Consider the following 27801-nt stretch of genomic DNA (forward strand, 5'->3'; position numbering starts at 1 on the left):
ATTCAGGGCCTGCAATGTTATTATCATCTTTTCAAGCATTCCATGAATCAAATGTTTGAGTAAAAAGACCCTTCCTCAGCTTTCCACTGGCAATTTTTTTAGGTAATGAAATACAAAAAATAAATAAATAAATAAATAAAAAGACAGACAGATGGATTGTTTTTCTTAAATCATATATTGAAAAAAGTTTAATATAAACACATTTAAATAAGAATACTACAAAGTAGTATTTAATACAAAACATTTGAAAGATCGTCATGGCTCTTGGACGTCTAACGTTTTTTATTTGAATATATTTTTTACAAAACAAGATTGCACATCAACTTTAATTCTTCTTAATATTTTTTTGTTTTTGTTGTAATCATCCTCGGGTACCGATGCACTCGGGTGCATGGAATCAAGTGCATCACCCAACAGCTTACAGTAGGTGCTTACATTGTCATGGTTCAGTAGTCTGTGCAGCAGAGTCCCAGAATCAGAGAGAGCACCACTTCATTAGCTTTCCACTGGCAGCTACTTCACATGCCAGTCCGCTTAAATGTGGCAACTACTTTCAGCACAATACCTGCTGCTTTCTTTTGTTAAAATAAAAACCTGTAAAAAGAATCTTAACAAAAGCTTGTTTTTCAAAAAAAAATTAAATATATATATATATATATATATATATATATATATATATATATATATATATATATATATACACACACACACACACACACACACACACACACACATATACACACACACACGATATATATTTAAGATAAAGCAAAATATAAAAATTAGATATTTTTTCCCCCACTTGGCTGTCCTAATAAACATGTAAACATTAACACCAAAGAAAGATGTCACGAGTATGAACTTGAACTTCAAGTAAATTCAATGACAGTACCAAAAAAAAATATTGTAAAAGAAAAAAAAAAAAAAAAGACAAAAAGACCCAAAAAAAAAATAAGTTAAAACCATGTGTATCATTTTGAAGAACCATACTTACGTACATGATGTAAGGAGATTCTATAAAGGACCCAGATTTGGGCCAATCAGGAGGAGTTTGTATTTCTTGACTGTTGGGCATCTGGTTTGGAAATGTTCCCTGGCTCCAGGAAAGAATACTGTATTGGGGAGTACTGACAGCTGGTGCAGTCTGCCTCTCACAGACTTTTTATTTTTATTTTTCTTGAGAGAATTATTCTCATTTGGCCATTCGGATTTGGGGGACAGAAGACTAACTGTACCCCTGCGTCAGTGATCCTTTCCCTCTGGTCGGTTTGAGCTTAAATTTAGGAGCTCGTCTAGACTGACTCCAACCTCTTGGCATTTGGCAACAAGCTTTCTCAGGTTATCAGTTTTACCTCCTTCCGAAGCTTCAAACAGGAGTTGCTGGAAAAAAACAAAACAAAAAAAAAAACAGGGAATGCACAAAGACCTTGTCAGCAAACCAGTAGCACATTAAAATGGTTATAATATATTAAATACTTATTTAAATTATTTATATTGGGGGAGGGGGGAAAAAGGAAAAATTTACATCTTTCCATAGTGTGGCACAAAGAGGCAGCTTCTGGAGAGCTTGTCGATAAAGGTGACGGGCCTGAAAGAGAGCAAATCAGACAGCGGGGCACAGTCAGTGCCACACAAACAGATCAACACCTTATTTTACAATGTTAACAGGTTATAGAGGTGGACAGCACACCCCCTTTACAAAAGGCACCCACTGCGAGCTTCCTGTACCCTAAACTGACACATTGTCCTAAACATGTAGACGGGTAGGGTTACGGCACAGGTCTGAAGTATCTAATGTGAAAGGGGCCTTTAATCAGAGTCCAGACCAGCATCAAAATATTTTCAACCTGGTACAAACTAAATTAGCAATTAGCGTTTCTCACGGACGTTCCCGATTAACGAAAATAAATAAATGGGAACTTTGACAAAGCTGCCCAGGTTCTTCATGACAAAATGAGTACAACCCACACACATCGTGCATGTCCCCTAACCCCTTCAGGGACACAAGGGATTGAGCGCTTGTTCAAAACGTTTTCTTCTTAAAATACATCCGAGGAGGGACTCCAATATCACGAGGAGGAAACTGACAATCTGGACGACCAGATCCAACCAGTCGGAAAACCCTGTTTCTTGCACCTCATTGCATAAATAAAAGTTAGCTTAATTTTATTTGTGGGATACATATGTCCCTTGTACCTCAAAAGGGTTAAGATAATACTAAGTAAAAAATGTACATCTTCCATACTTCACAAGCAGGGACACACACAGATCAACTCACCTCTGCCAGTCCCTTGAGCTCTTTTTCAACAGCAATGGCACTGAGGGAAAACAAAACACTTGATGTCAGCTGACCCCATAAAGCATAGCAATTGAAAAACAAAATACGCTTTTTTTTTCCCTGCTTAAATACAATCACGTCATGGGGCGAGAGAAATGAAAAACATGCTTTGATGAACTAATTGAAATTCCCTTACATTTTCCAGATGGTCAAACACATTGGGGTGCTGCTGGTCAGAGTTCTGGCTTGGTGTTTCAGATGCTGAATGTTCCCATCATGCCATTCCTGCCAGAGCAGCCTAGAAAATAAAACATGTTAATTCAGCTACATCACAGACTTAAACACAATAAATAAACACAACCACTTGTGTATGTTGTGAAACAAAGCTTAGGGGAACAAAAACACACATAATGTCACTATCTACCCCCACCTCCCCAAAACAAATGCTTTTCACAGAAAAGCATTTGATTCTAGAGCAACATTATAAAGACACCCTTCTCAGATTGGATTGGATGGTGAAGACTACAGAGATGACAACTCCTCCCCTTTTTGAAACAAACAATAAACGAGCTGGGTTATCGTTCTCCTACCATAATAACAGTCAGAGTACTGTAGGTATGCACTTTCAGCACCCAAATCTGTCAGTACCTTAGTGCCAGGTCAGTATTAGCTGGCATGACGGATCTGAATCTTTCCAGAGCCTTGGAATGTTGAGACTTAGGAAGGCAGCTCAGATAGAAGGATACGACCTGCAGAACACACAGTAAACAATATGAAGGGTTAGGGAGTCTTTCTAAAGTGTCGACTGCTACGTCTTTAGTCACAGTACTCTGGACGAAAGGAAGGTGTGAAGGGGACCTCCATAGCCAATTGGTTTGAAATTAATCAATGACCCGCCTCAAAATAATTCCCATTGGTCAACATGGTTAAAATTTAATTACCTAATTGGCATTACTAACTTACAAAAAAAAATCTGAATATAAATGACACCATTATCTAGGTTCTAATTGACAATGGCAACATCAGAATAAAGCAACAGTTTCTGAACAGATCAAGGCCCATGCTTCACTGCAGTTCACGGGTGACCACCAATAAAAAGGTTGCCTCCGTTGATTCCTATTCTCGTTTGAACAGCAAAATTCAGAGCATTTTTTTCTTGCCAAGTCTCATGTCAGACAACCTGGTTTACTAAAACCAGCACAGACAAGAGATTTTATATAAGCAGCACATCATCGCATATCCAACTCACTGTTGATTGGGGTATAGGCGGATATGTGAAAATGTTGGACTTGTGAACATATATAGAAAATTACATTTACACATAGGTTACTTAAAAAAATAAAAGCGCCAACTGCTTTAAAACATGGGGAAATACTTTAAAAAGTAAGTGAATGTAAACAAGATTAAGAATATATTGCTATGTGGTTAACAATATAAAAGCTTTTTAAAAAAATACAAAACAAGGGGTACTAAATGAACAGTAACTTACATTTGATGGCTTCTTAACTCTTAAAGAAGTCCTTAATGGTTTTCTATTGAAATGATCTCTTTTATGCAACCATGTTAACCAATGATCGGACAAGCATTAGCTATTCTGGGTCTGCCTCTGCCGCTTCTGCAGCTGCAGAGTTTCTTGTCTTCGATACACAGCTGTCGTATCCTGTTAAGCTGCTTTAAAGCGCTTCAGGTAAGCTAGTTAAAAAGCCTTGAAATGGAGGATCGCCGTGCAGCATAGCGCTTAACTGTCTGGCTTTATCGCTCAGAATTGGACCAGATACTGGCATCCCTTCATTTCTCTGTACAAACCAGGTACTGCGTTGTCCAGCTGATCATCTTGAGCACCTTGTATTATCTTTCTTTGTTTGCAAGCACTGAACGACTTTAGATTTGGTTCTGTCTTCTTAATAATCTGTCATTGTATTTTCACCTACCCCAAAATCTTTTCCCTAGTTTCTCCCTTTAAGTCTTGAGAGAATTTCCAGTTTTTGTTGGATTGTTAAAAACAACACACGTTCTTTTGTCGCCATCGCGGATGCTGCACATGCTGCTGACGCCATTACCCCTGTACTAAGCGTGGGCAGTTAACTGTTCAGGGCGGTTATGTGACGGTCTGATGTGAAATGTTCAAATGTTCCACTGTGTAATATATCACACACACACAATTTAGAAAGCACAGCTTTGATATCAGAAATGTATTGAAGCACAGGACTTTCCATATGTAATGCAAAGGCTTAACTTCTTAACCATCTGGACAGCAGATGACCGACAGGATGCTTAGTGCAACACAATAGGAATTTCTTTACCTTATTGTGAAACTCAAAGTTGGTCCAGTAATCTGCCGAACTTAAAGGAATAATAAATCTCGTGGGGACAGTCACCAGGCATCTATGCACGAGATCTGTAAACATTTTGAAGTCTCGGTTCTTAGTTTTGGATCCAATGAGTTTACTGCTAGTAAAAAGGAGATAACTGGAAAGAAAACAGGACTGTCAAGAGTTTTAGGCAACATACCAAAAATGACTACGCTGCTGCATTAACTATTATTCATAAAACAAAACAACATGCATGCACAGAGGCAACAGGGCCACTGGTAATACAGCACAAGAAGGGGTTGTGGCTCTTGTAAGTATATGCAATTGGTAACACAATCAGCATTATCCCCATACAGGCCTTTCCTACAAGGATTAAAAGCAGATACTTTTGTGCTACAGCTGAGGAGCAAGCACTACAGAACTGTTAGTAAGCAGCAAGCTTACTTTTGCAACTTTGGGTACTGCAGGGGAGACATTCTAAAAAAGGACAAATCAAGGAGAACAAGGCAAACAGGATGAAACACCTGTCCTAGATTCTGCTAACACGAGTTTAAGACGAGCTGGGTGATTTATATTACAGGTGATTCAGCAGACTCAAAATTAATTGGGGGGGGGGAATAAAAAAATTTAAATCATTTACTTACTCCAGCCAAAGTTTCTGCACCACGTCTTGCTGCATCACTGTGCCCAAAGCCCTCTCAAAAGCATCCACTGCGTCTCCCACACTGGCATGGATAGTCTGCCACAAGCTGTATGTTGACAATGAGATTCAGCGTTTTAAAAACACAAAGATTACAATGCTGTTGAAACATTCAGATTAAAAGTTGTCTCGCCTAAATTACAACATATCGTATCAAATACAAACAATGTGTTTTACTTACCAGTCGATGAGCCACATGTAGGGAATCTGGATGCTAAGCTGATCACTGAGTTCTTGTTTAACACAAGGGGCTGTGAATTTATACTGCAGTGGGACATTTAGAAGATATCTAAAATATATATTAAAAAAGGGAGATAATTAACTTAACTTGCTAAGCATATTGCACGTTTTCCACACATTAAGATAATGGATTAACATGGGCAGCATGTTTTGTGTATTGCATTGTTTTTGGCATTAGACTACATGTTGTGGACAAGATGAACCACCTGAAAACCAGAGCAGAACCACAAAAATAGGTCGATACCCAAGTCCATAAGTGAAAGAAGATCCCAGATCCCTGGTTTATTTCCACATACAAAATAATAAAAAAAAACCTTTATAACACTGCAATAAGAACAACAGGGCCCCATTTAGATTTTCAGTTGAGCTCATTGTTTTTTTGCCGGCACATTTCCAAACAACACACAATACAGAGTCATACAGATACTGTTGTGAATGCACTCATTCACAACAGTCCCAACACCTGTCCCACGTTCTAGCCGTGTCACTCATCATCACTCCCTTCAGGCATCAATAAAACACACTTAAGCATTTTCTTACAGCCTAGATTTAATGCCCATCACCTTTCCTGGCCTTAGATAATCACTTCTAACCATCAAAGGAGCAAGAGCCAACAATGGCACATTGTTACTGTTTTACTGCGATTAGTGAAGTTGCCAATAAAACTATAAACGCTAAATGGTGTTAGCTGTAGACAGTGTACATTAAACCCTGGCCTGCAAGGCGATTTCTGACAGGACAAGCTTTTGACAGCCCTTCGTTTTGAAATGGCAAAAGGGTTACTGCTGTGTAATGACAGTTTCAGCCGTTTACATGGGTAAAAGCAAAAGAACAGTTCATTGTATAACTGTCTGCAGAGGTGTGCATTTGTCAACATTATTTACTGCAATAAATACCTTTATGCCTCGTTGAACATGCAATCTTGCATTGTAGTAAGTCTCCATTCTCCTGCACTTAATTTCATTGTGAATAATGTTTACTTAAGAATTGAAAGGGTATCAAAGGTGTGATGAAATTGTTTTACTACGAGAGAACGCTTCATGCGCCAGTTCTGCGTTCACCTTCCTGTCCCATTAAAATGCCTAATGCTGCTTGCTTCCTCAACTTACAGCATACGTGAATAACTACCATTTACAAGAGCATCATCACAGCAGAGATAAGTGTTTTTGAAGCAGAGGACTTCATTTGATGAACAACAATGCAAATCATTGTATTCACTTTTCTCAACCCATCCCTTAAAAAAAAAAAAAAAACACACCACCACCTACCGCAGTACATTTACAGGATGCTGCTCGCTTGCTGTACTTTCACAGAAAGACATAACAAATTCCTGAAATAGAGGGGCTAAGTTATGTGATTTTTCCTGTGTAGGGGGGAAAGAGAGATAAGATTAGTTCACTCAGACTTGCGTGTTAAATATTCAGGCTATACGCCATGATATACTTATTTATTGCAAAGTGTTACATGCAAGTGGTAGAATCATCTACATTGCACTGGTGCATTGTTATCCATGGCATTCGTTTAAAACAAGGGCAGAGGTTGGTTACTACTCCTCTATCAAGTAGCAAAGTGGAAGAAGTGAATACATTACTTCAGACATGTTTAAAATCAGACTATTTAAGGCACAGAAATAAACCTTTTATGCATCTGTAGCACATACCTGCAACACAAGAAACTTGCAGGTAGAATAAAAGATCTGGGCATTGTGAGGATTCTTCCTGAAAGCACCAAGCCACACATCAATGGCTTTATCTGCTTCCTGTCTTTTTATATATAGCTGTGCCAGAGATTCCAGCAGCATGCAACAGTCAGGACAAGGCACTAACAGAGTCTCACAAAGCTTGACAGCTGCCTCCCACCTAAACAAACAGAAGCACATTACCAGCTTGTTAAAAGTGAGCAAACAAGGTAAGATTTCCATCAAACTAAAAAAAGCTTACCTGTCCAAAACCTGATTCAACACAATCATATTTCTATATATAGGCAGGCAGGCAGCAGTCCTCTCACCAGGTGACAGGCTCTCATCGCTACATGCATGTACAGCATCTAAAAGAAAGGGAAAAAGCTCATCATTATAATATATATATATATATATATATATATTTTAAATCTGCAGTGCCATATCTAACTTAGATAAGTGGCACCTGCCCTCAAGGTCGTCAGTGATTAAAAATTAAATAAAACACACACAAACTGCAGTGCCAAGGTCTACATTCAGGGACATGGCAGGGTCACGGTACTGCAGTAAACATTTCACACACTACACTTTTTGTTCTGACTTTGTCTAGTAGTTAATTTTATATCACAGTGTTACAGCATTATAGTGGGACAAAAACTTAAATGCAGAACTTTGTACAAGAAACAGTTGACACTTTTTGGTATCTGGAATGGTTTGGGCTGGAACTTTATTGGACCTATGATGGCGAATCGATTCTTGACTCACAATACATGTTTTCATGAACGGTTATGTTTAGAATTAGTTTTTTGTGCTTTGGAAAAATCCAGGTGCGTGTTAACTAGATATCTCTCTTCCAACACAGGCCAGTCCAGGTGCAAAATAATAGTGGTTTATCAAGCAGAACTACGCAGTATTATTACTAAATCCACCCCTCAGGAGCTTCTACTCATTCAATAATGAATGTCAACCAGCAGTTTACACCTACCTTCAAACAAAGCAAACAGCATGTCAGGATCTGTCTTTACATCTTGCAGAGATTGCCATGGGATTAAGAAGGGCTCCTTATTAACTATCCTTGCAGGGTTGGCGTGAGCTGGATCGTACAGTCTACCAGGGAGGCTATTAAATTCAATAAGATGTATATAAGCCAACCAGGCCAGGCAGCGATCACTGAGGATAAGGTGTTCTGCGAGGCTTCTTTCACCATCAGTCGACTTTAATGCATTCTGAAATAAACAGAATTTATTATGTTAACCTCGACACTGTTTTCAGCAATGCAATTTACAGCATGCAAAATATTGCAGTTTTAACCCATCCCCAAAAAAGGAATATGGTGTGCAACCCAATGAATACAAACCTTACCCATCATATTCTAACTCTTAAACTGCCCTGGGACCCTACGCACCTGCAGGATGGCTAGTGCGTTCTGGTGTCTGCCAGTGAACAGGCTGAGCTGCACTCGATAAAGTAGCGACTCCAACAACTGAAACGACAGCAGCTCCGATTTGTTGTCTCCCTCTGCTGTCCCAAGTAGGAACTGCAACATCCTACCACAGACATAGTCCTTGCCATCAAACGAAGTCTCCAAGTTCAGGAACTGCAAAAATATTGTATGCATGAAGCTGCAAGACTGTCCACTGCTTACTCTTGAGCAACTCTAACATTTCATTGCAGATTTATTTAAATCTATAAACAACTTTTGTTTCAAGAAATGTATACTTAAATATTACTTTAGCTGTTAATATAGCAATCTTGGTAGGTGAACAGATATTAGAGCTGTGTGTCCAAATCCAAATACTTAAAATACCTGGCAAGCTGATACAAATATTAGTGATGCAAGTAATGTGCAGTGGACAAAAAATAATAAATCGCATTGATGCAGACAGCAACATCGTACCTGTATTTCAGATTCAGAATGAAGTAGAACTCTGATGTAGAAGCACTAGCCGAAACATTTGACTTCCTGACTTACTATCTTAAAACAGTCCTCTTCATTTCTCAAGTGTTTCTAAAATTTCACGATTCAGAAAGCCTGACTTACGTTCCACCACACTTTATAGTCAGGAGCATACTCCACTGCTGTCTCACACATTTCTTGCACTTCGTCCTTTGTTCCTCGTTTGGCGAAAAGATTGAGGTAGTGACACCAAACTTCGGGATTCTCTCGGTTGTCTTCAAGTGCTCTAGCCAAAGTATTTAAGACAGAATCCAAACATTCCGACGGGGTACTGACGGGAGAGCAACAAACACACATTTTAGATTTTGTCCATGAAATGTAGTCTGTGTTGGTGTACATCAAATCATGCTGCAGCTTTTATGGTACCAACATTTCTCTCAAAGCATAGAAACTTTGAAGCATTTCTGGTCTGTAATTTTTTTGTTCTTAAATGTTGCACACCGCCAACAGCAGACACCCAAAAGCACACAGATATCTGGGTTATACACGATTTGTATTTTACAGGTGCAATCATGAACGCATCAAAGAATGACAACATTAGAGCATTTCTGATTCTGCCAAGACAGTCAACAAGCACGTCAATTATTGGGTGTCAGAAACAGTTGCACGCAAAAAAAAAAAAGGGTGCGGTATGAAATGACCTTTAACAATACCAATTACCTGCATATTCAGTAGCTGGTCAAACAAATTATATTTATAAATTACATTTATAAAACCTTTCAAACGCCTCCACAGTGTATCGCCTACTGCTTGCGGAAACCAGAACTGTCACAAGTTCATGCTTCACTGGTGAACAATACCATGGAGAAAGTGGGTGATCTCAGACACAGACACACATCTTAAAACAGCCCCCCCCCCCCCCCACTTGATTACTATTGTATTTAAAAATGTAAAGAGCAAGTATAGCTTCAAATTTCATTTACTGTCCCCTGATATTTTTATGATGTCTGAACTCATTCGGAGTGGTTCTCATTTCAAATCACTCAGTTACTACATTTCTTTCTTGTTTATAAAATAGTGTTTCACACGAAACATTCAGGAACTGCTCTGCTCAGAACACTTTGGCAGGTCTAGGCCACATTCCAAAATGTCTATGGCTGGCATATTTGAACAGAAAAGCATCTCCTTAACTCGTAGTCGAAGTACCTTAACACATACACATCAAAACACACACACACAAAAACACAACATTGAGTAATTGCTTTCTCTCTCTCTATATATAAATATATAGCATAAAATGACTTGCCTCTCCTTTTGATTGAGGTACTTGTATGCCAGTTTTATCCATAGCTGGACATCTCTAGGACTTTCCACCACACTTGCTTCCAAGTTGGAGATGTCGTCCGTTTCACTTGTGAAGTATCTGACATCATCGGGAGTTACGCACACATCGAGTGCACAGCTGGCTTTCCAAGAGCGATCTGCAACACAAAGAGCTCCAAGTTCAGAAAGAAAAGTTGGAAACAAAGACAAAACTGGATTATCTTTTGCTGGTATGTAGTACTGCATGCACAGTTACTTTTCCTTTGATCCAATCAGAATTAAACAGATGACCTAAATTGTAACTGTGTATGGGGGGGGGGGGGGGGGGGGGTCCTCACCATATCTGACTGATCCTTTGCTTTCTTCGTCATCACTGCTGCTGCTGTTTGGGTCAGGTTTTCTCCGCTGTTGTGGTCTCCATTTCCTTAACTCTTTGCAAGTTGTATAAGGTGGGGCTTGGCGGTGGAAATAAATGGATAAATAAATCCATAAAATAAATAAATCCAATGCAAGCAAATTCAGGAACTTTGTGTAATTGCAATTCTTTCTAAACCCAATCAGTTTTTCATGGGAAAGATATTAAAACATAAGAACTGCTGCAAAACCAAGTAAACTTTATCCCCTGAAAAAGGACGCACCCTACCCTTCAAACAAACTCATATTTAAATACTTACTGTGGCTCTTGCTTTCGTTTATTTTGCTCACAAGCAGAACAGCCATTGGGTCTGTTGCCATTCGATCTTTGTTCATACCAAACAGTTTGTCAAGGTATTTTTCTGAAAAACAACACTTACTTTAAAATGCATTCCTGACAGTTCATGAACATGTTTTGCTGACCTTTTTCAAAATTTCTAAAATGTATTTACTGAACCAGAGCCATCAGAACCCCAAACTGTACTAGACATTCCTCTGATCTTCACAGCTGTATATTTTTATAACAATCCCCTCACATGCACAAGATTGCTTCACAAATACATGGATAAATAAGATCTATAAGGAGGCTATACTTCCTATATTATCTAGCCACTGTGTCTATTTACCTTGTTTAATCAAGGTCAAAAAGTCTCCCCCTTTCTATTTCTGCAGTTTATGGTGTGTTTTGTAGAAGACAATAATTTAGTAGCTGGTAATTTGTCAGAAACGAGATGCCTGCACCTCAAACATGTTAGGCTTGTGTGCAATGCTTCATCATAAAAAAAGTTACATAAAACAGAACAGAAACTTTACCTGTTGCAACACTGATTTCCTCGCCAGTGCTGGTTTCTGAACAGCCAACCACAGGTAAGTTATAGGAAAGAATGTCTTGAAACAACTGGCTTCTACTTAAAGTGCAGTCCCTCATGTGTTGCCTGAAAAATAACAACTACACTTAAGGAGTGGTGCCTTACATATTATATTAGGGCGTAGATCTTAACACAGTTACATAAAAAGACACTGAATAAAGCTGTGGGCAAAAAAATGAAACCCTGTTAATTAAACTACAGCTTGCTGCCTCTAAAAACTGTGTTTTGTAGTACATTTTCACCACTTAGAAACTTGCTTTTCAATGGACTTCTGGGTCTTGATTGTAGCCGACGTTCTACCAGAATACAGTTTGTGTGAAAATGCACTCAAGCTCTTTAAAACTTTGCTGGTGGCAACAATGAATGAATGACAGAGTGATGACTATATGGACACTAATACAAACAAGTAAGCGAGGGAATGTTTCTTAACTGAGTGTCAATGTCTGCTCTCAGAGAGCTTAGGTAAAGACATGGTGATAAAAGTACTGTGAAGTAGCTCTGTCAACAGTGCAGTGGAAGTTGCTGCTCTGAACAGACACATTTTGTGGTGTGGCCACTTACCACTGACAATCATCATCGTTGCATGTGCCAGTCAAATCAAACCGACAGAAACACTTCTTTGGCTCAATGATATTGCTGTACGAAACTGAACTGAGGTATAGCTTCTCCTTGGTACGGAAATATGGGCTAAACCTGGAAAAAAAAAATAATAATAACCTTAAAAGCACAACTGTGGATATCAAATAACTAATATAACAATGTATCCAATCCCATTGCTAAGTCAAATGAATTTGAATGATATCCATAATTCAACTTGACAGAGCGAATCATAGAATATAGCTGTGCACCAAACATCTGACAAAACGTTTAGTCTCCATCATCCAGAAACCAAAACCCTTGCACAATATGGTGGCCCTTCTTAACGGAAATGCTTATTTAATTTTTTTAATAACCCAGATACAGAAAATCACAACAAGTTAAAATATAGAAATGTCCTGGGATATCATACCTGTATGATTTGAAAACAAGAAGAGGGCTATGATAGGGTCCAAATGAGGCTGGCTTCAGGTCCCCACGTACTGTTTGAGTCATTACTGTATCCAAATCTACAGGAACCTCCTGCACAAAAAAAAAATTAAAATAATGTATACGGCAGAAAATTACTTTTCTATCACTCAACTGTATGTGTATGTGCATACAGCAGGGATGGAAATAAGACTCATATTGCATATCATTTTCACCCATTCCTGGTTTTACTATGAGCCCCAGTGTATAGGTAACAAGCGTAGGTTAATAGACTGAAGGGATTGCAGTTATAGCACAGCATGGACTAACTGCTATCAGGCTGGCAGACAGAGTTGTTGAAGCAGAGACCATTGGATCCTTCAAGAATAGACTTACATGTGACCACAATAACACCTTTAGCTAGCCGCCTGGAGGAAGGGCAGTCTGTCTAGCCACGGATTCCCAGAGGTTTAATTTCCCCTACTAACCTGGTTAGAGGTTTTTGTTTTAACTCTCCTGATTGCTAAACGGACCACGCCAGCAGAAAAGCGAGCAAGGCCTTTTCTTGTTCTTGAATTTATGTTCTTATAGGAGAGGAACAATTAATTAATTTATTTATTTATTTATCATCAAACTCCAGGACTGGGTGCTGGGCTAGTGCGTACTTCAAGCCACATGTGCACACATGCCGTTCACTCAATTCTGCTGTTACCTGTCCGCGCGCTGGCGGGCCCGTCAACGCCAGCATCGGGGCGGTGCTTTTCTCAAGCAGCTCCTTCAAGCGGTCCCCTTCCTTGTAGAGTTTCTGCAGGTCGTCCACGTTCAATCCCAGGAACAGTTCCGGCTCCCCCGCTGTCTTTTTCGCGGGTTTGCTGAGGCTCTCTGTGTGCTTAAGGTTGGGCTTGGTGAAGGCGCTGGACTCCCTGAAGGAGCGCCTCCGTTCTCTGACCGAGGGGGACAGCACCTCGTCCTCCACCTCGTTCTCCTCGCTGTCCAGGGTCAGCTTGTCCTGGGTGAGGTCGTGGAGAGAGGGCTGTGGGATGCTGAACTCCGGGAGCTCCTCCTCTATGCTGACCACGCTCTCAGCAGACAGCTCCTTGCTCCTCAGGGCTTGTGCCTCCTTAAGTTTCTGGATCTTGAGGGCGTACTCGGACTCGAGTTGCTGCAGACGTTTCTTCTCCTGGGCAATCAGCTCTGTGAACTGCTTCCCGGGGCTTCTGGGGGAATTGGGGTCCAGTCTGAGAAGCTTACTTGGCTGTATAATTGAAGCATAAAACAAGTTTAATACAGGATTTAACTTGTAAATATTTAAATATTATATATTGTTTCATAAAAAAAAAACAAAAAAAAAAACAATATAACCACTTTTGATTAACCCCAGTAAACAATATACAGCTGAAAATAAAATATCAGCCATCATGAAAAAGTAATTCAATGTAACCCCCATTCACTTTATGTACATATAACAATGCAAGCGCAATGTACACCGATATTTGTGATAAAAATAAAAAAAAATGTTGAAACTAAGTTTTAGATCAATTAGATAAAGTTATTTGCTTTTGTAAAGACAAACATACAGGCAGACCCTTTTTACCCCAAGACTCTGCTACTCTCAGTAAAAACTCATGCTTGAGAATATCCGAACCAAGTTTTATCACAAACTGATACACCGCTCTCTAGATACATGTTGAGGTTAAATTGTGACATATGTTTGTATGGATAATAAAGATAACAGCAAAGTGTAAAAGATAAGACAGCAGATGTTCGGTTCAATCAAACTTACCGACAGGTAATTCGCTTCACTTTTGCGCTTGCTTTGTCCATGACCAGCGTTTGCTTTGGCTTGAGCAAGATCTTTTTCAAATTTCAAAGCTTGATTTCTCTTTGTAGATACTCGATGCTGTACTCTGTGGATCTGGAAGAACAAAGCAATCAGAAAATTACTAACAAAGCCAAGGTCAAAATTTAAAGTTTACGAGCAATTTAAACAAAAAGCTTTGTCACTTAGACAAATTATAGCTCTGACTAACAGAAATAAATGACCGACTACCATGTATTGCCAACAAATTTAACAGACACTTATTTAACCAGGACCTCATAAGTGAACTAGGATTTAAACTCCAATTTTCAGTTCTCATACTCCTTATTTTGCTTTGTTTAAAAAAAAAAAAAAAAAAAAAAATTTTCTAAAGCTAACAATTCTCATACACAGGGTGATTTGATTCGAAGTTTACCACATCAATGATATTAAAAGTAGGAACTCAGGCCAACCTGTTCTTGAAGTTTCTTCAAAAGCGTTTTGTTGGCATTAACAATCTTTTCAGTTGCCAGCAACTGCTCCTTAAGCCCGGCAGACTTAGATTCAGACGCCTTGAGCGATTCCTTCTTCTTCAGCTCCTGCTGGACAAGGTGCTTCAGAAGCATTTCATCCTTCATCAGAAGATTTCTTGAGAAAATAAAAGATACTAAAAATCAAAGTCCTCCTTTGCTTCAGCAATCACAGAACACCACAACATATGATTCAGTTCAACCGCTGGTCCAGTGATTGTAATGCTCCTTTACAGACTAACCTTTTTTAGCTGCAGTGTAAAAAGCACACATCAACTGTATTAGAGAGCTTGTTATCCAAGAACAAACATTAAGGTCTATCTGAAACATTTAAGCAATTTACAATGGGAGTGGAATATACTCCTTGTTACGATAGATAGATCGATAGATAGATACAAAAAATGTATTTAAAAAGTCCTGTATGTACAATATTGTGTTCTGTGCATTACATAAGAAACCAATCAGAAAGCTACCGCGATGGTTGACGTAGCATCTCCCCCAGTTTCTGTTACAAAATGTGGCTTTGAAGCCACTGTCCACCATTTAGCCGATGACAAGCGTTTCCTCCTACAGTGATGCTGTCTTGTTTTTGGTAAGTCCTTACTTGTGCTTCATCAGTTTGTTTTCAGCCTCCGAGACCTGCAAGTTGGCCAAAGATCTTCCAACAAAATCTAATTCCACGTCAGAGCTGGCAGGCGAGGGGCTGCCCCTGGACTGGCTAGACTTCAATATCCTCTGCTGCTCTCGACTACAAAATAAATAAATTAAAAATAAATAATAGAAAAAACCCACACAATGATGACACTGCAATTGAATTACCGGTTGATACATATTCAGATCATTTGTCCATTTAGTTGAATATTATAAGTTATTAGAGGCCACTAGAAATGGGGCAACTGTGGGAATTTATTCCTCAACTTAGACAATAGTTCAACACTAGAGCCGCCACGGCAGTCATTTTGACGGTTTTAGGTTTCTAATTGAAATTACTCTGCGTGTCTGAAAGTTATGCGGTTGTCCGTTTATGACTTTTCCTAAATACACGTATTAAATACCTGAACGGCGTTTGAAAGGCAGGATCATGAAAATAAGGAAGTTATAATCCCACTCAGCTAGAACCGCCGAATCAGTCATTTTGACTGCCTTTTACAATACACGTTTTTATCTTGAATATAACCTATAATATTCTATTTCTTAAGCTAGCCACAGGGCTTCGGCTGAAACATTTTGACCACAAAACTGCAAAGCAGCAGGCTGCTGCAGCTCAACCTGGATTCTGTGCTGCACCGAGTGACACACGCAAGAGAAAACAGATGTTACTTTGATTTTAAATGAAAAAATAATTTTGTTTTTACAGTTTTGTATGTACAAATACCTATTTACAAACTAGTTTCTTTTGAAATGTTTATTTTATTGTAGTTTATCATTTTTTGAAGTAGTGCTTTATATGTGGCAAGTTAGAAAATAAACCCTTTTATGTTTAATTGTTAATTTAAATACATTGTTTCGGCCGTGCAGATGTTTGATATAACGTGCTTGAATAAAATGCGTAAGTTGTATCTGATTGTTTGTCTTTCGTTTTAATACTGACGTTGTTTAAAATGTAACCGTCATGACATCTGCCTGAGGTTGTTTTAGGTTTGAGTATAACCGCAGCGGGTCTAGTGTTAAAAAAAAAAAAAAAAAAAAAAACTTAAGTAATTCCAGTCGTACATAAATCCTACAAAAAGTACGAGTCATGCAACAGCTGTGGTAGGACAAACGAATGAAACACTAGAAAGTTTAGTTAAATTCTTTAGTGCACAATACCTTGCAATTTCTTCTTTCAGCAGCCTATACTCAATCTTCTTGTCAACTGGTAGTGCCTCTGGTGTTTTTACTTGGTTGTTTTCTTTCTCTGACCTTGATGGAGTTTTTGGTTTAGATGCCTGCAGATTAAAAAACAAATACATCAAATTGTTAACTTTAAGAGATATTAATCTTTTAAAATGCATGTTGAAAAGATCTTGGCAGGATTATCCATGAAATAAGAATGCAAAACCCTGAATAATGAAATCAATGATAAAAACGCACAGTAAAATGACGTAGACCTTGCATGACCCTCCCCCAGCAGAAGTCAGCACCAGCACTTTGCTGTGCTCAAAGGACGGATTCATACACAACTGTGCGATTCACTTATTCAACAACAAGTTTAGCAGAATGATGTCACCAGATGTCAAACGTGTGCTGCTGCATTTGCAGATGTGCCTACAGCTGGATTGCTGCTTCCACTGTATGTTTATATGTGTTCGGTGGTGATCTCTAATAATGATGAGTGTATTCTCGTGCCGGGTCTTCATACAAAGAGTGCAAGAGACAGTACACTCTCAACTTGATTAGAGACAGCCACCGAACACTTGAACGTATTACAGGTCATTACATCTAAAGAAAAAAATTACACATTTTATATTCATGTATATAATCTGTTTATATAGTACCTGTTGAAGTTTAAACATTTAGAATGTTTTGTCACTGAAATCTCAAGTTTGAGATTCTCAGCAAAATAAGTGTCGCTGCTGCCAATATGGACGTTACTTATAATTAGGGCTTCTGATTTTTGCTTGTAGCCAATAAACAATGGAAAAACACTGGAAATGGTTACTCAATTCACGATGACTTCACCCCTTTCCCCATTTTATAAAAAACAAACAAAAAAAAAAAAACCACAACCTTTTCCCAGTGCAGTTGGGCAATGTCTGTCCTTCCTGACTTGTATCTATCATTGAATAGATGTGAATACTTTAAACCCACCCCAACTACTGAGTGGCAGCAAATTCCTACATTTCTATTGGAGACTCTGCTTGCGAGATTTAAAACAAGATTACAATTACAGGAAGAATGGAGACTTTAAAACTATATACAGTTAGATAGGGAGGATTTCAAACAAAATCCCAAACTGCAGCACATGTAAAAAAAATGCCGACATACAAAAACCCCAGAAGATGTGCCCGTGACCATAAGGATTTTGTTGAGGAAGACAGCAAAGGAAAGAAGGTGCTATTTAATTGAGCAAATACTGTCGAGTTACTATACATATTGTGACAAAGTAACCGAAAACAATAATTTCATACAGTATATAAAAAGCAAGAGCCGCAAGAGAAAAAAAAAAAAAAACACAGGATTTCGGGGGAATCTCAAATAGCTAAAAATAAGCACTGAAAAATGTAATTAATTGAACCCGAACAGAAGCACTGCGTATAATGCATTTTAAAAGGACATAGCTTTTAACCAGAACTGTTGGCTGATTTATAGTGGGACAGTTTCATATAAAATGGATTAGCATATTGTCAGGTGCAAATACTGTGACTGAAGTATTCAACAAATATTTAAAAAAAGGGATTACAAATCTTAAAATGTGTATTAGAAAAATACCTCTGCTGTTCTCCTTGCTTCCTTAATCATCGACTCAAGACCCCCAAAGACAAATCTGGATGAGCCGGATGATTCGCTGTCAGACTCGCTGTCATCAGAATTGTTCAGTTGCACAACCACGGCTTTGTGCCTGGGAAGCTGCAAAACAAAATCATTGGTGTGTGACCGCGGGCATGCCTCTATTATTCTATTTCATGCTTTATCTACTTCCCCATTGAATTACTTTTTCTACACAAACCGAGCTGATCGTTATTTCTTCAAAAGCAGACTATTACTGCACTGTTTATTTAAAACATTATTTATATATATATATATATATATATATATATATATATATATATATATATATATATATACACACACACACACATATATACACACATACACACACACACATATATATATTTTATAATCTGTGCCGACACCTGTACTGCACGCAAGCTTTCTGATGTTTATCAAACAAAGGGAAAAGGGAAGGCTACGTCACTTAACAAAAGAATAGAGCATCCCTGTTAACTAAATTATCTATATGAAAACAGGCAGACTCCGAAATGAACAGAAGACCCATTTTCTTGGTACCTGCATGAACCGGTAAGAATTTAAAAACAAAGTAACCGACCTTCAAAAGCACGCAAGATAACAATTCTTAAGAATTTACCCACTAACGTTGTGGGTCCCCAGGTATCCTAGTAACAGCAAATTAATCTTGCATTATTCTTTCTGTAAAGTTTTTTGTATTTGTTTATTTATTTAAAAGCATATCAAGATTCTTCCAGAACTAACAGACAACTGAAACATTCAAAAGGAGTTAGCTGCTTTTACAAAGTCACGTTTACAAAGTCACGTACCACTACAAATAGAAGCTTATTTAAAATAATCACCCATAATAAAAGAGTACTGAATAAAAAACATATTTGTAGAAATATATGTTTCCTTACCACCAATAGGGGCCGTGGGGCTGGAGGTCCGCGAACAAATCTGGTACTCGGGGAACGTGAATGAGAAGCAGTATTTATACTGACAGTTGATAAATTACTGTTTGGAAAACACTGCACTGTGATCGTCATATGGGGTGAGGGTGGAGAGCTATTGCTGGACGTGTCCTGTAAAATGAAAGACAGGAAATATTTCATTCTGTAGCCCTTCCTTGCGATGGACTTCTTTTTCAAAGACAGTAAAGTATCTAAGACTACCTGTTTCTAAACACAGAGCACATAACTCTGTAAAAGGAATTGAGACTCTCCATTTATGGGATTAGCACCTAGAAACACCTACTTTGAATGGAAGCGAGTTTATTTTTTTTGTTGTTAAATTAAAATATCTGTCTTAACTTCTGTACCAAGCAATACAGAAGCTGAGATCTGAAAAGGCTTTGTCCAGGGGTTTAAGAACACATTGGGATGCTGGTAACTTATGAAAGATCGCCACCTGCTGGCCTGAAATCAACTGCTCACAGCATTTACCTCTGACTTGACAGGCCGTTTGCTAGCTAATGACTTAAGAAGTTCCTCTCGGAGTAGCATCTCTTCCTCCTCCTCTTCATCAGCGAATGGGGGTTTGGGCGGTTGCTCTGGCTCGTCTGGGGGAAGGGGTGGTAGTGGCGGAGGGGGCTCCATTGGATCCAGACTGTCCAGGTACTGCTCATTCAAGGACTGCATGGTCTGCAAGAGAAGCATTGAACAATGAAGCAATCCAAGTTATTATTGGAATGACCTATGGGATGTAGACATGCATGCAATATGTTTTTAATAAAGCAGTTTAACTTGAGTAGTAAGCCTAAAGTCGAGACTTCATTGAAATATAAGGTCATGAAATAATGAGACAATCAAGACTGGAACTTACCACTGTATGTGGAGGCAAAGCCATAGGGAAGGGTGCCATTTGAAAATATGGTGGTAATTCAGGTACGAATGGGTTATGCATGGGGGAGGATACTGAAATTAAAATGTGACAAGAATTACTATTCGATTTAAAAAAAAAAAAAAAGGTGTTAAAAAGAGCAAATTCAAATACAACTAGTCCATACAGAGAATACTACTTGTTTAAATATTTATTTTCTGCAACACACATATATATGGACAGGTGGACAGGTCTTCTGTGCTGTGTAGTTTTCACCACATGGTAGTGGCACCACCTTCCCCAAATACTAGACTAAAGGTTTTAAAAATGTGTACATAAATACACACACATTCGTCTTACCTGGTGAACTGGTTTCACTGTCTGTTTCCATCGCAACCTCGTCATAATTGTCATACTGGTAGAGGTTTCCTGAAGCATCAGTGCCTTGTTTATTCAGAGATTTCCTGTGCTCCGAGTCTGAAGTCTGCGAACACGAAGAACACCTTATAAAAAGTGTAATATCCATTGCAAGGGTTTCTTCTCACTGCAAGTACTGCCGATTTACAAAGCACTACAACACCTGTAAATTAGCTTCAAAAGCCGCTAAAGCAGGGCTGCTGCTGCTGCTGAGAACAATGGCTGGCAACGTCCCTCAAGGGAGAGCACAGGAACAGCACCTGTTTACCACAGGTCACCAGCTCTGAGATGCGCTCTGCAGCGCCATTGATTAAGCAAAAGAACATACTCATTAGCAGAATAATAAAAGAAAAACCACCAGCTGTGCTAAAAATACCCGAGACCTGCAGTCCCCAAACTGACTAACTATTCCCCGGGAAAGGAGAAAAGACCAAAGGGTCCCAGCGGAGATCTGCTGCGATTAGGTTTCAATTACAATAACCTGCAAATTGGCCTGGTGCAGAGTCATGTGTCTAACTTGTAATGGTGGTGTAGGAAAAAGAAAAGGTTTAGGATGTTAATAATGTAAAAATAAAAAAGTAAAGGTACATGCAAGCAAATGAGGCGCTAGAGGGCAGTATCTGATAGAACACTGGCATGGAATGTACACCTAAATAATAGCAGTTATGGAGGTCTCAAGTCTAGTTTGTAATACATAGCCACTGCTGCTGGTTCCTTCAAAACGGGTGAACGCTTACTGGTAAGGTAGGAATACAAAAGCAGACATATTCAATTCTTTGGCAACTGAAAAACATAAGTAAATGTCTTCAGTGGAAAACATTTGTAAATTACTTTAATTTATTTTAGTATTACTATATATTCTATCATGGATCACAGGTGGGATTACATGTGGGTATCCTATGCAAAGTGGTCAGATATTAATAAAATCGCTTTTTTGTTTCGACTTTACCTTGCTTCTCGAACTCCTTTTCCCTCCGACAAGCTTCATGAAGCGGTTGTACTGCTCATCCTGGTTGGAAAGGTCTCGGATTTTGCGGATCTCCTCTTCCCGTTTCCTGCGCTCCTCCTCCTCTTCCGCCCGTCTCTTCTCCTCGTCCTCTCTCTGCCGCTTCTCCTGCTCCTTCTGTTGCTGCAGCTTCCACGTCCGCACTTGCTGCTTCCGCCACGCCTGTTTTGCAGCTGAACCTAATAATAAAATACACCATTTAAAATTAAAACAAACTTCTAGTACAAGCTTAGTGGAGAAATGCACTAGCCAATACATGCAACGGCCATCTGAAGGGAAAACTTTGTATACATTAGTCTCTCAAATTCAAGATTACAGCTCCCTACCATTGCTGTAATAAGGTTAACAAATAATAGGTACAGTAATAAAAGTAGCAGCCCAATATTTGGAGAAATGTTTGGACGATATCCTAAAATAGTATTCTCAAACTTTAACACCAATGGTTTTAGTTTCTTTGGAGAAATCATACCACATGCACCTATGCTCACCTGCGCTGCTGCTTTTCTTGCCACAGTGGGGTTTGACGGCTGCTTTGCCCTTTTGCTGTGCTGGTCTGGTTTTGCTCAGTTTTTCTTTGCTCTCTTTGAGCACCTGCTGCTCTTTCTGCTGCCACTTCTTGCTGGCAGACTGCAGGGCGAGGAGACGCAGCTGCATCTCTGACACCTCGTCATCGTCGTCTTTAACGACCTCCTTAGAGGAACAGAGAGCATGCAGGTCATACTGGATGATGTATGAACCGCGCCTTTCCAGAAGCTTTTGTTCAGTTAAAAGCGCATGTTCAGATTTGTTTGCAGCTTGGACATGGAAATGGCACCTTTTCAAAAGAATGGTTTCTGTGACGTTTAAGAAAAATAAAATAAAATATTACCTTCTCAGGAAGATCATCTGATTCTTTGCTGCTTGCATAGGAAATACTCAGGTCCGTCTCTACAGACTCTTTAAAAGACAAACAAAAAAGAAAATTCATTCAGGAATTAAACAAACAATGCTAAATTCTGAACATTGCTAATCCTTTTAAAAACATCATGAACATGTTATGGTTGTAATACCTACTTTAATGTAATGATAGTGGCTTAAGAGTAGGCAAGGAAAAATTAAAAATAAAGATGAACTGTTATCTTTAGTATCAGAAGCTGTTTTTTGGATGAAGTATAGATTGAAAAGCATTTTTTTTAGACATTTTTGGCTTTAACTCAAATACTACCCTTTTTAATACTCACCATAAGTGTAGGGCTATTATATTTTACAGTAACAATTACCTGTGCAAATTACAACCAATACCAGAATATTTTAAGAGAAGTAACCAAGGCCAGGGATGGAAACTAGACTCCCACTGCATAAGCAGCTTGATCCATTCCTGGTTTTAGTGAGTTTAAGACAAACCTGAGCTTGTTGCCTACACACTGTGGCCTATCAATCTCCTATTAAAACCTGAAATGGGTGAAACTGTTATACAATATGAATCTTATTTCCTGCCCTGACCAATGCTTTAGAATGGACCTAATACTGACTGCAATTGCACAGGGAGTGAATCTTCCTAGCAGGTCAAAAGGTCTTCACTACAGCCAAAAAAAACCAAAAAAACACATAAAATCTGGGCAAGGCGGCTCCTATGGCTAATGAGGTAAGAAAATACATACATATATCTTTTTACATGCCATTACTACAGCTTTAATGCCCCTAACACTGTGGTCCATTTTATTTCTGGCCGATTGTCTGTACCTTTTGCAGTGCTGCTGGGCTCAGCGAGGCTCAATTCAATTTCTTCTAGCGCGGGTTCTTCTTTGCCAGGAACCTTGTTAATCTGATCCCGCTCAGCCGGGGTCAGAAGTTTCTGCCTCAAAGGCTTCAGATTGAAGGCCTGAAAAGGTTTCTGGGCATCTTGAGCAACGGCTTCCTCCGCGTTTTCTCCCTCCACTTCTTCAATACTGCTGGGCACTGGAATACTCTGCCTGGCGCTCACAGACACTGCTGGCTCCTTTCGCGGGGACTCCTCTTTGGAGGTAAAGGCTGTCCTCTCTTCCTTCCTAATACATTCCAGCTCATGCTGAATCTGCTTATATTTCTTAAGCAGGTCTTCGAAGCTGTCCTCAATACCATTTACATTTTTGGCTGTACTGTAGTTTGGTTTTCTCAACGCAGGTCTCCCAAATGATTTTGCTAAGCAATGAGTAAAGGAAGCTAGCTGTGTTTGTCTTCCAGGGAGATGGGTTATCAAACCTGGGTGTTTTAGAGCCCAATATACAAATGTATTCATGATGTAGTGCAGTGGTCCTGGGGAACCCGTGGCTGCTGCTTTTCATTCCAGCTGAGCTTGCAGTTACTTAACTAGACCCTTAATTGAACTGAATTTAATTAATTACACCTTTTTCATTGTTTTTCAGCTCTTAAACAGTTGCAGAGTTCAAGTTACTTAAATGTTATAGCTAACTTGAAATCTGCAACTGTAAGAGCTGAAAACAATTAAAGGTTTAATTAAACTAATTATAAATTCAATTACGAGTCTAGTTAAGTAATTGAGAGCTCAGTTTGAATGAAAACCAGCAGACACAGGGGGGTCCCCAGGATCAGGGTTGGGAACCACTTGTCTTAAAGCTGCAGTATCCTAAACCCCCATAGCTAAGGCTTCTGTGCAATCTCCTAGTACTTTATAAGAAATTAGCGTCTTGTTTAAGCCTCCAGGTTGTAGGGGGCACATATAGTGTACCTCCTTCCTCTGTCAAACCTGCTTGCCACTTCTCCCTACGTTAGCTATTACTAGCATTCATCTACTAGCAACAGGGCCACTCCATACAAATCAGACTACTGTGGCCAGCCCAAAACTCTCTGATGTCTTATCAATCTTCTGTGTATTTGCACAGGCCCCAACACCACACAAATCTAGGTCTTGTGCTACATGTTTTAGGAAACAGAAGGATAAGTACCCAATATGTGTAACTTATTACCATGACATTAAAACACACATATTGGACACTGCTGCATTAAAGACTGGCTACAATCAAAGATTCACTAGCAGCCCTAAAACCTGTTGGACAACTTTTGGTTTCAAACAAAACGAGCTAATGGAATTTGTTTTTTTCATTATCACAATATAGCACGCACTCTCAAACGACGCATTTTCCATAACTGTTACAGAACGTTGTTTTCTCCAATTATCTAGAGGCTTCACTTTAAAAAAAACAAAGAAAAAAAAGCATTTTCTGATTCGATGGCATATTAACGACCTGGTTATTACCCAACAACACGAACTAAATACCATTCCATTGTGGTATTCATATCATTGTTGCTATCACACTGTACAAACAGATAGCCTCATCTACACAATACCACAAAGTGCCCCGGTTTCGTTTATTCATTTTTTCCCTGTTAGCATTCGGTTTCATTAGTGCTTACGTACGAAAGGCCTACACTACCGGTATGACCAAGTCTACAAAGATTACACTGCATGAACATTTGTCCCCAATAGTAAATAATAGTACTGTAAATAATATAATCTGTTCAGGCCTATACACATCCGTACTGTACCATGTTAACACTACACTTACATGATATAACATTTATTATAATTTTTAAATAAATAAAAAAAAAAAAATTAAATATCGAAAATGCTGCTATGTGGTTTTATGACAAACCCGTTTTTTTGTTGTTGTTTTTTTGTTTTGTTTTTTTGCTGTTGTTATAAATAAATACTGTAAAGGATACGTTTTCTGGGAGGGGACTCCTTTCTGTTAACACTTCCAGCAAATCCAACTCGGCCCGGGGGCGGCCTTCCTATCCCTCTCTCTCCCCGATCTCCTCTCCCCGCACTCCACCGGCCCCGGTGCCCGAGTCTGTCAAAAGCGCTGTTGCTGCGCTCCCAGAACGAAGACCTGGGACCAGACTCACAAAGCGGTCCCGAACCGGCTCTGCCCGGTCCGTTCGGTCCACCTTTCTGCCTGTGTCCGATTGACTTGGGGGGATGGGGTCCCCGGTTAAACTGCATATTCATGCGGTAATCGTGTCCGGGTCCACTAATGTGTGGAGAAAGTGGCCGAGGCTGAGGCTTGCAGCTCCGACTGGAGCGCCCTGCATTGCTGTTACTGCTACTGGGCCTCTTGTCCGGGCACACGAGCTGGTTTTCATCGTTGTCATCGTCGCTGATCTCCCCGTCTTCCAGCTCCCCCTCCTCCCTCGGGGACCGGCTACTCGAATTCAGTGCCATTGTTAGTTCTTTTCGACTGGATATTTTGAATTTGCACTACTATGCTCTAAGTTCTGCCAGTTCCGGCGATTAAGAATCCAGAAATTCTCTCACAGCGTCTCTTATCTTCCGTCCTTTTTCATTACTGCCAAGCCTGCTCTGCAATGCATCGCGAGAACACACCGAAGTACCCGATTAAAATAATCGACGTAAACTGCGCACTTTACGCAAATATGCCGTGTTTACTTTCCTTCAGTCGCTTTGGTTAGCTAATTGTAACATAAAGAACTATTGAAGTATTGCATTTCTTGTGTTTTTGTGTTCACATATATAGTCCACGCCGTTAATTGTATTCAACTGTCCTTAGCATAGATAGGTCTTTTGATACATAACATAGATAACGTACGTATGTAGCGTAAATAATGGTTTACAGTAATACAACAATCGCCTAAACCGAGGCTGTCTGCTTAAAAAATTCAACACTTTAACTGTAATTAACATGATTTGTTTATAGCTGTTGGTGCTTTAAAAACGATTCATTGTGAAATAGTTGACGGAACAGTCGAGTGACGCTGTTTTTTGCTTTCACAAGAGGGCACCAGTATACACTGTTTTATTTTTTGCAATGCATGTGTGAATGTTTAGACCAATTTAGCTAAACCGTCTTATTAGTCGTGATTTGTTTGTAAGAAAAAATAATACATAACTTTGACTTGGTGGGACAAATATGGAGACTGAAAGGTATAATCCACTGTTTTATAGCCCTACAAATAAGAGACAAGGTGAGATTCATAATGAACTTTCAAAATCCAGTGTAGGCCTCTACTGTGTAGTTACACCTGAAGCCCCTTTGCCACAGAGATCTCCATGGTGGTATTATTAGCTCTAAAACTGGTCGCCCTGTTTAGTGACCGCAACAATGGATTCCACTGCTCTACAATCTGGGTACAAATTGTATAAAAAATACCTGTATTTTTTCTAATATTTCTTTTTTTTCATTTAATGGGCGAGTTTGACCAAGGCAGCTAAAACTTCAGGACAGTGCATTACACTTTAGTTTTAGTTCTGGTGATTTTTCACAGTCTACTCAACATTAACTACAAATCAAGCACTAAAGGAAGCACAGTTTCTGATTAGCAGCGCAATACTGCTGCTAACAAAAGTTATCCTGTTACAATGCTAATTCTCGTGACCGTGTGTTTATGGATTCAGTGAGGCCCGTTTTGTCATAGCTTGAGCTCCCTCCGGGATATTGGTAACTTGCGTACTTCTAATCATTCAGGATCATAATAAAGACTAGAAGAATGTAAATAAGGTAGCGCAGGTTGGTAGACTTTCAAATAAACCTCTTTTTTATACTTACAAAAAATGAAGTGAGGCCTAGCGGTGCTTCCTGGAGATTCAGGGAATATGGCCTCCTAGGAACCACTACATTCACTAATTCAGAAATTTAAGAGCTCATTGGGCGCTGTGTTGAAGGGAGCGCACACTTCCAGTTAACGAAGCGACATTCTGGAATCCCGAATCACTCTTTGCTGAAGAGCTTGAGTGCATGTTTTCTGTTTCCTTATGCTTTCATTCCAAGTGTTAACAATGAAGGAGGCAACACTGCTTTTATTATAGTTATCAGAAGCATTAGTAGTAGTATTATTGCGTTGTTTGCAAATGGAGGCTTTTTTTGGCAGATCATTATGTCATGGCATTTACATTGGTTCTGCAGATAAATGACCTTTTCAAGTTAGGCTTTGAAGTTGGATAACATCTTAGTCATGTTTTGTTCTGTGCTGCTATTCGTACAGATTTGCAGCCTGCCTTACAGCAAGAAGAAACCAGATAATAATGTGACGGGTCAGTAGTTTGCTCCTGGGTGTAAGAGGCGATTGGTTTGGAATTGGATGGTCACT

General features: G+C 39.2%; 1 protein-coding gene across 1 annotated transcript; it reads right to left on the reverse strand.

Moving 5' to 3' along the window:
- Window positions 1-786: 786 nt before the first annotated feature.
- On the reverse strand, window positions 787-26375 carry LOC117419796 (zinc finger C3H1 domain-containing protein-like). Its single transcript, XM_034032916.3, has 35 exons — window positions 25420-26375; window positions 23440-23877; window positions 22586-22653; window positions 22206-22407; window positions 21661-21896; window positions 20655-20778; window positions 20298-20389; window positions 19919-20116; window positions 19394-19558; window positions 18456-18593; window positions 16854-16972; window positions 15649-15792; window positions 14988-15162; window positions 14500-14631; window positions 13429-13971; window positions 12721-12830; window positions 12273-12404; window positions 11656-11777; window positions 11103-11204; window positions 10767-10883; window positions 10412-10586; window positions 9250-9436; window positions 8614-8805; window positions 8194-8434; window positions 7471-7576; window positions 7191-7389; window positions 6799-6893; window positions 5472-5579; window positions 5235-5339; window positions 4582-4747; window positions 2927-3027; window positions 2475-2576; window positions 2279-2318; window positions 1526-1588; window positions 787-1380 (listed from the first exon to the last, which is right to left on the reverse strand). Exons 1-35 carry the CDS (start codon window positions 25916-25918, stop codon window positions 1243-1245), a joined length of 5874 nt encoding a protein of 1957 aa, XP_033888807.3. The 5' UTR covers window positions 25919-26375; the 3' UTR covers window positions 787-1242.
- Between the last annotated feature and the right edge of the window lie 1426 nt (window positions 26376-27801).

This window comes from Acipenser ruthenus, chromosome 14 (assembly GCF_902713425.1).
Source record: "Acipenser ruthenus chromosome 14, fAciRut3.2 maternal haplotype, whole genome shotgun sequence".
Lineage (NCBI taxonomy): Eukaryota > Metazoa > Chordata > Actinopteri > Acipenseriformes > Acipenseridae > Acipenser > Acipenser ruthenus.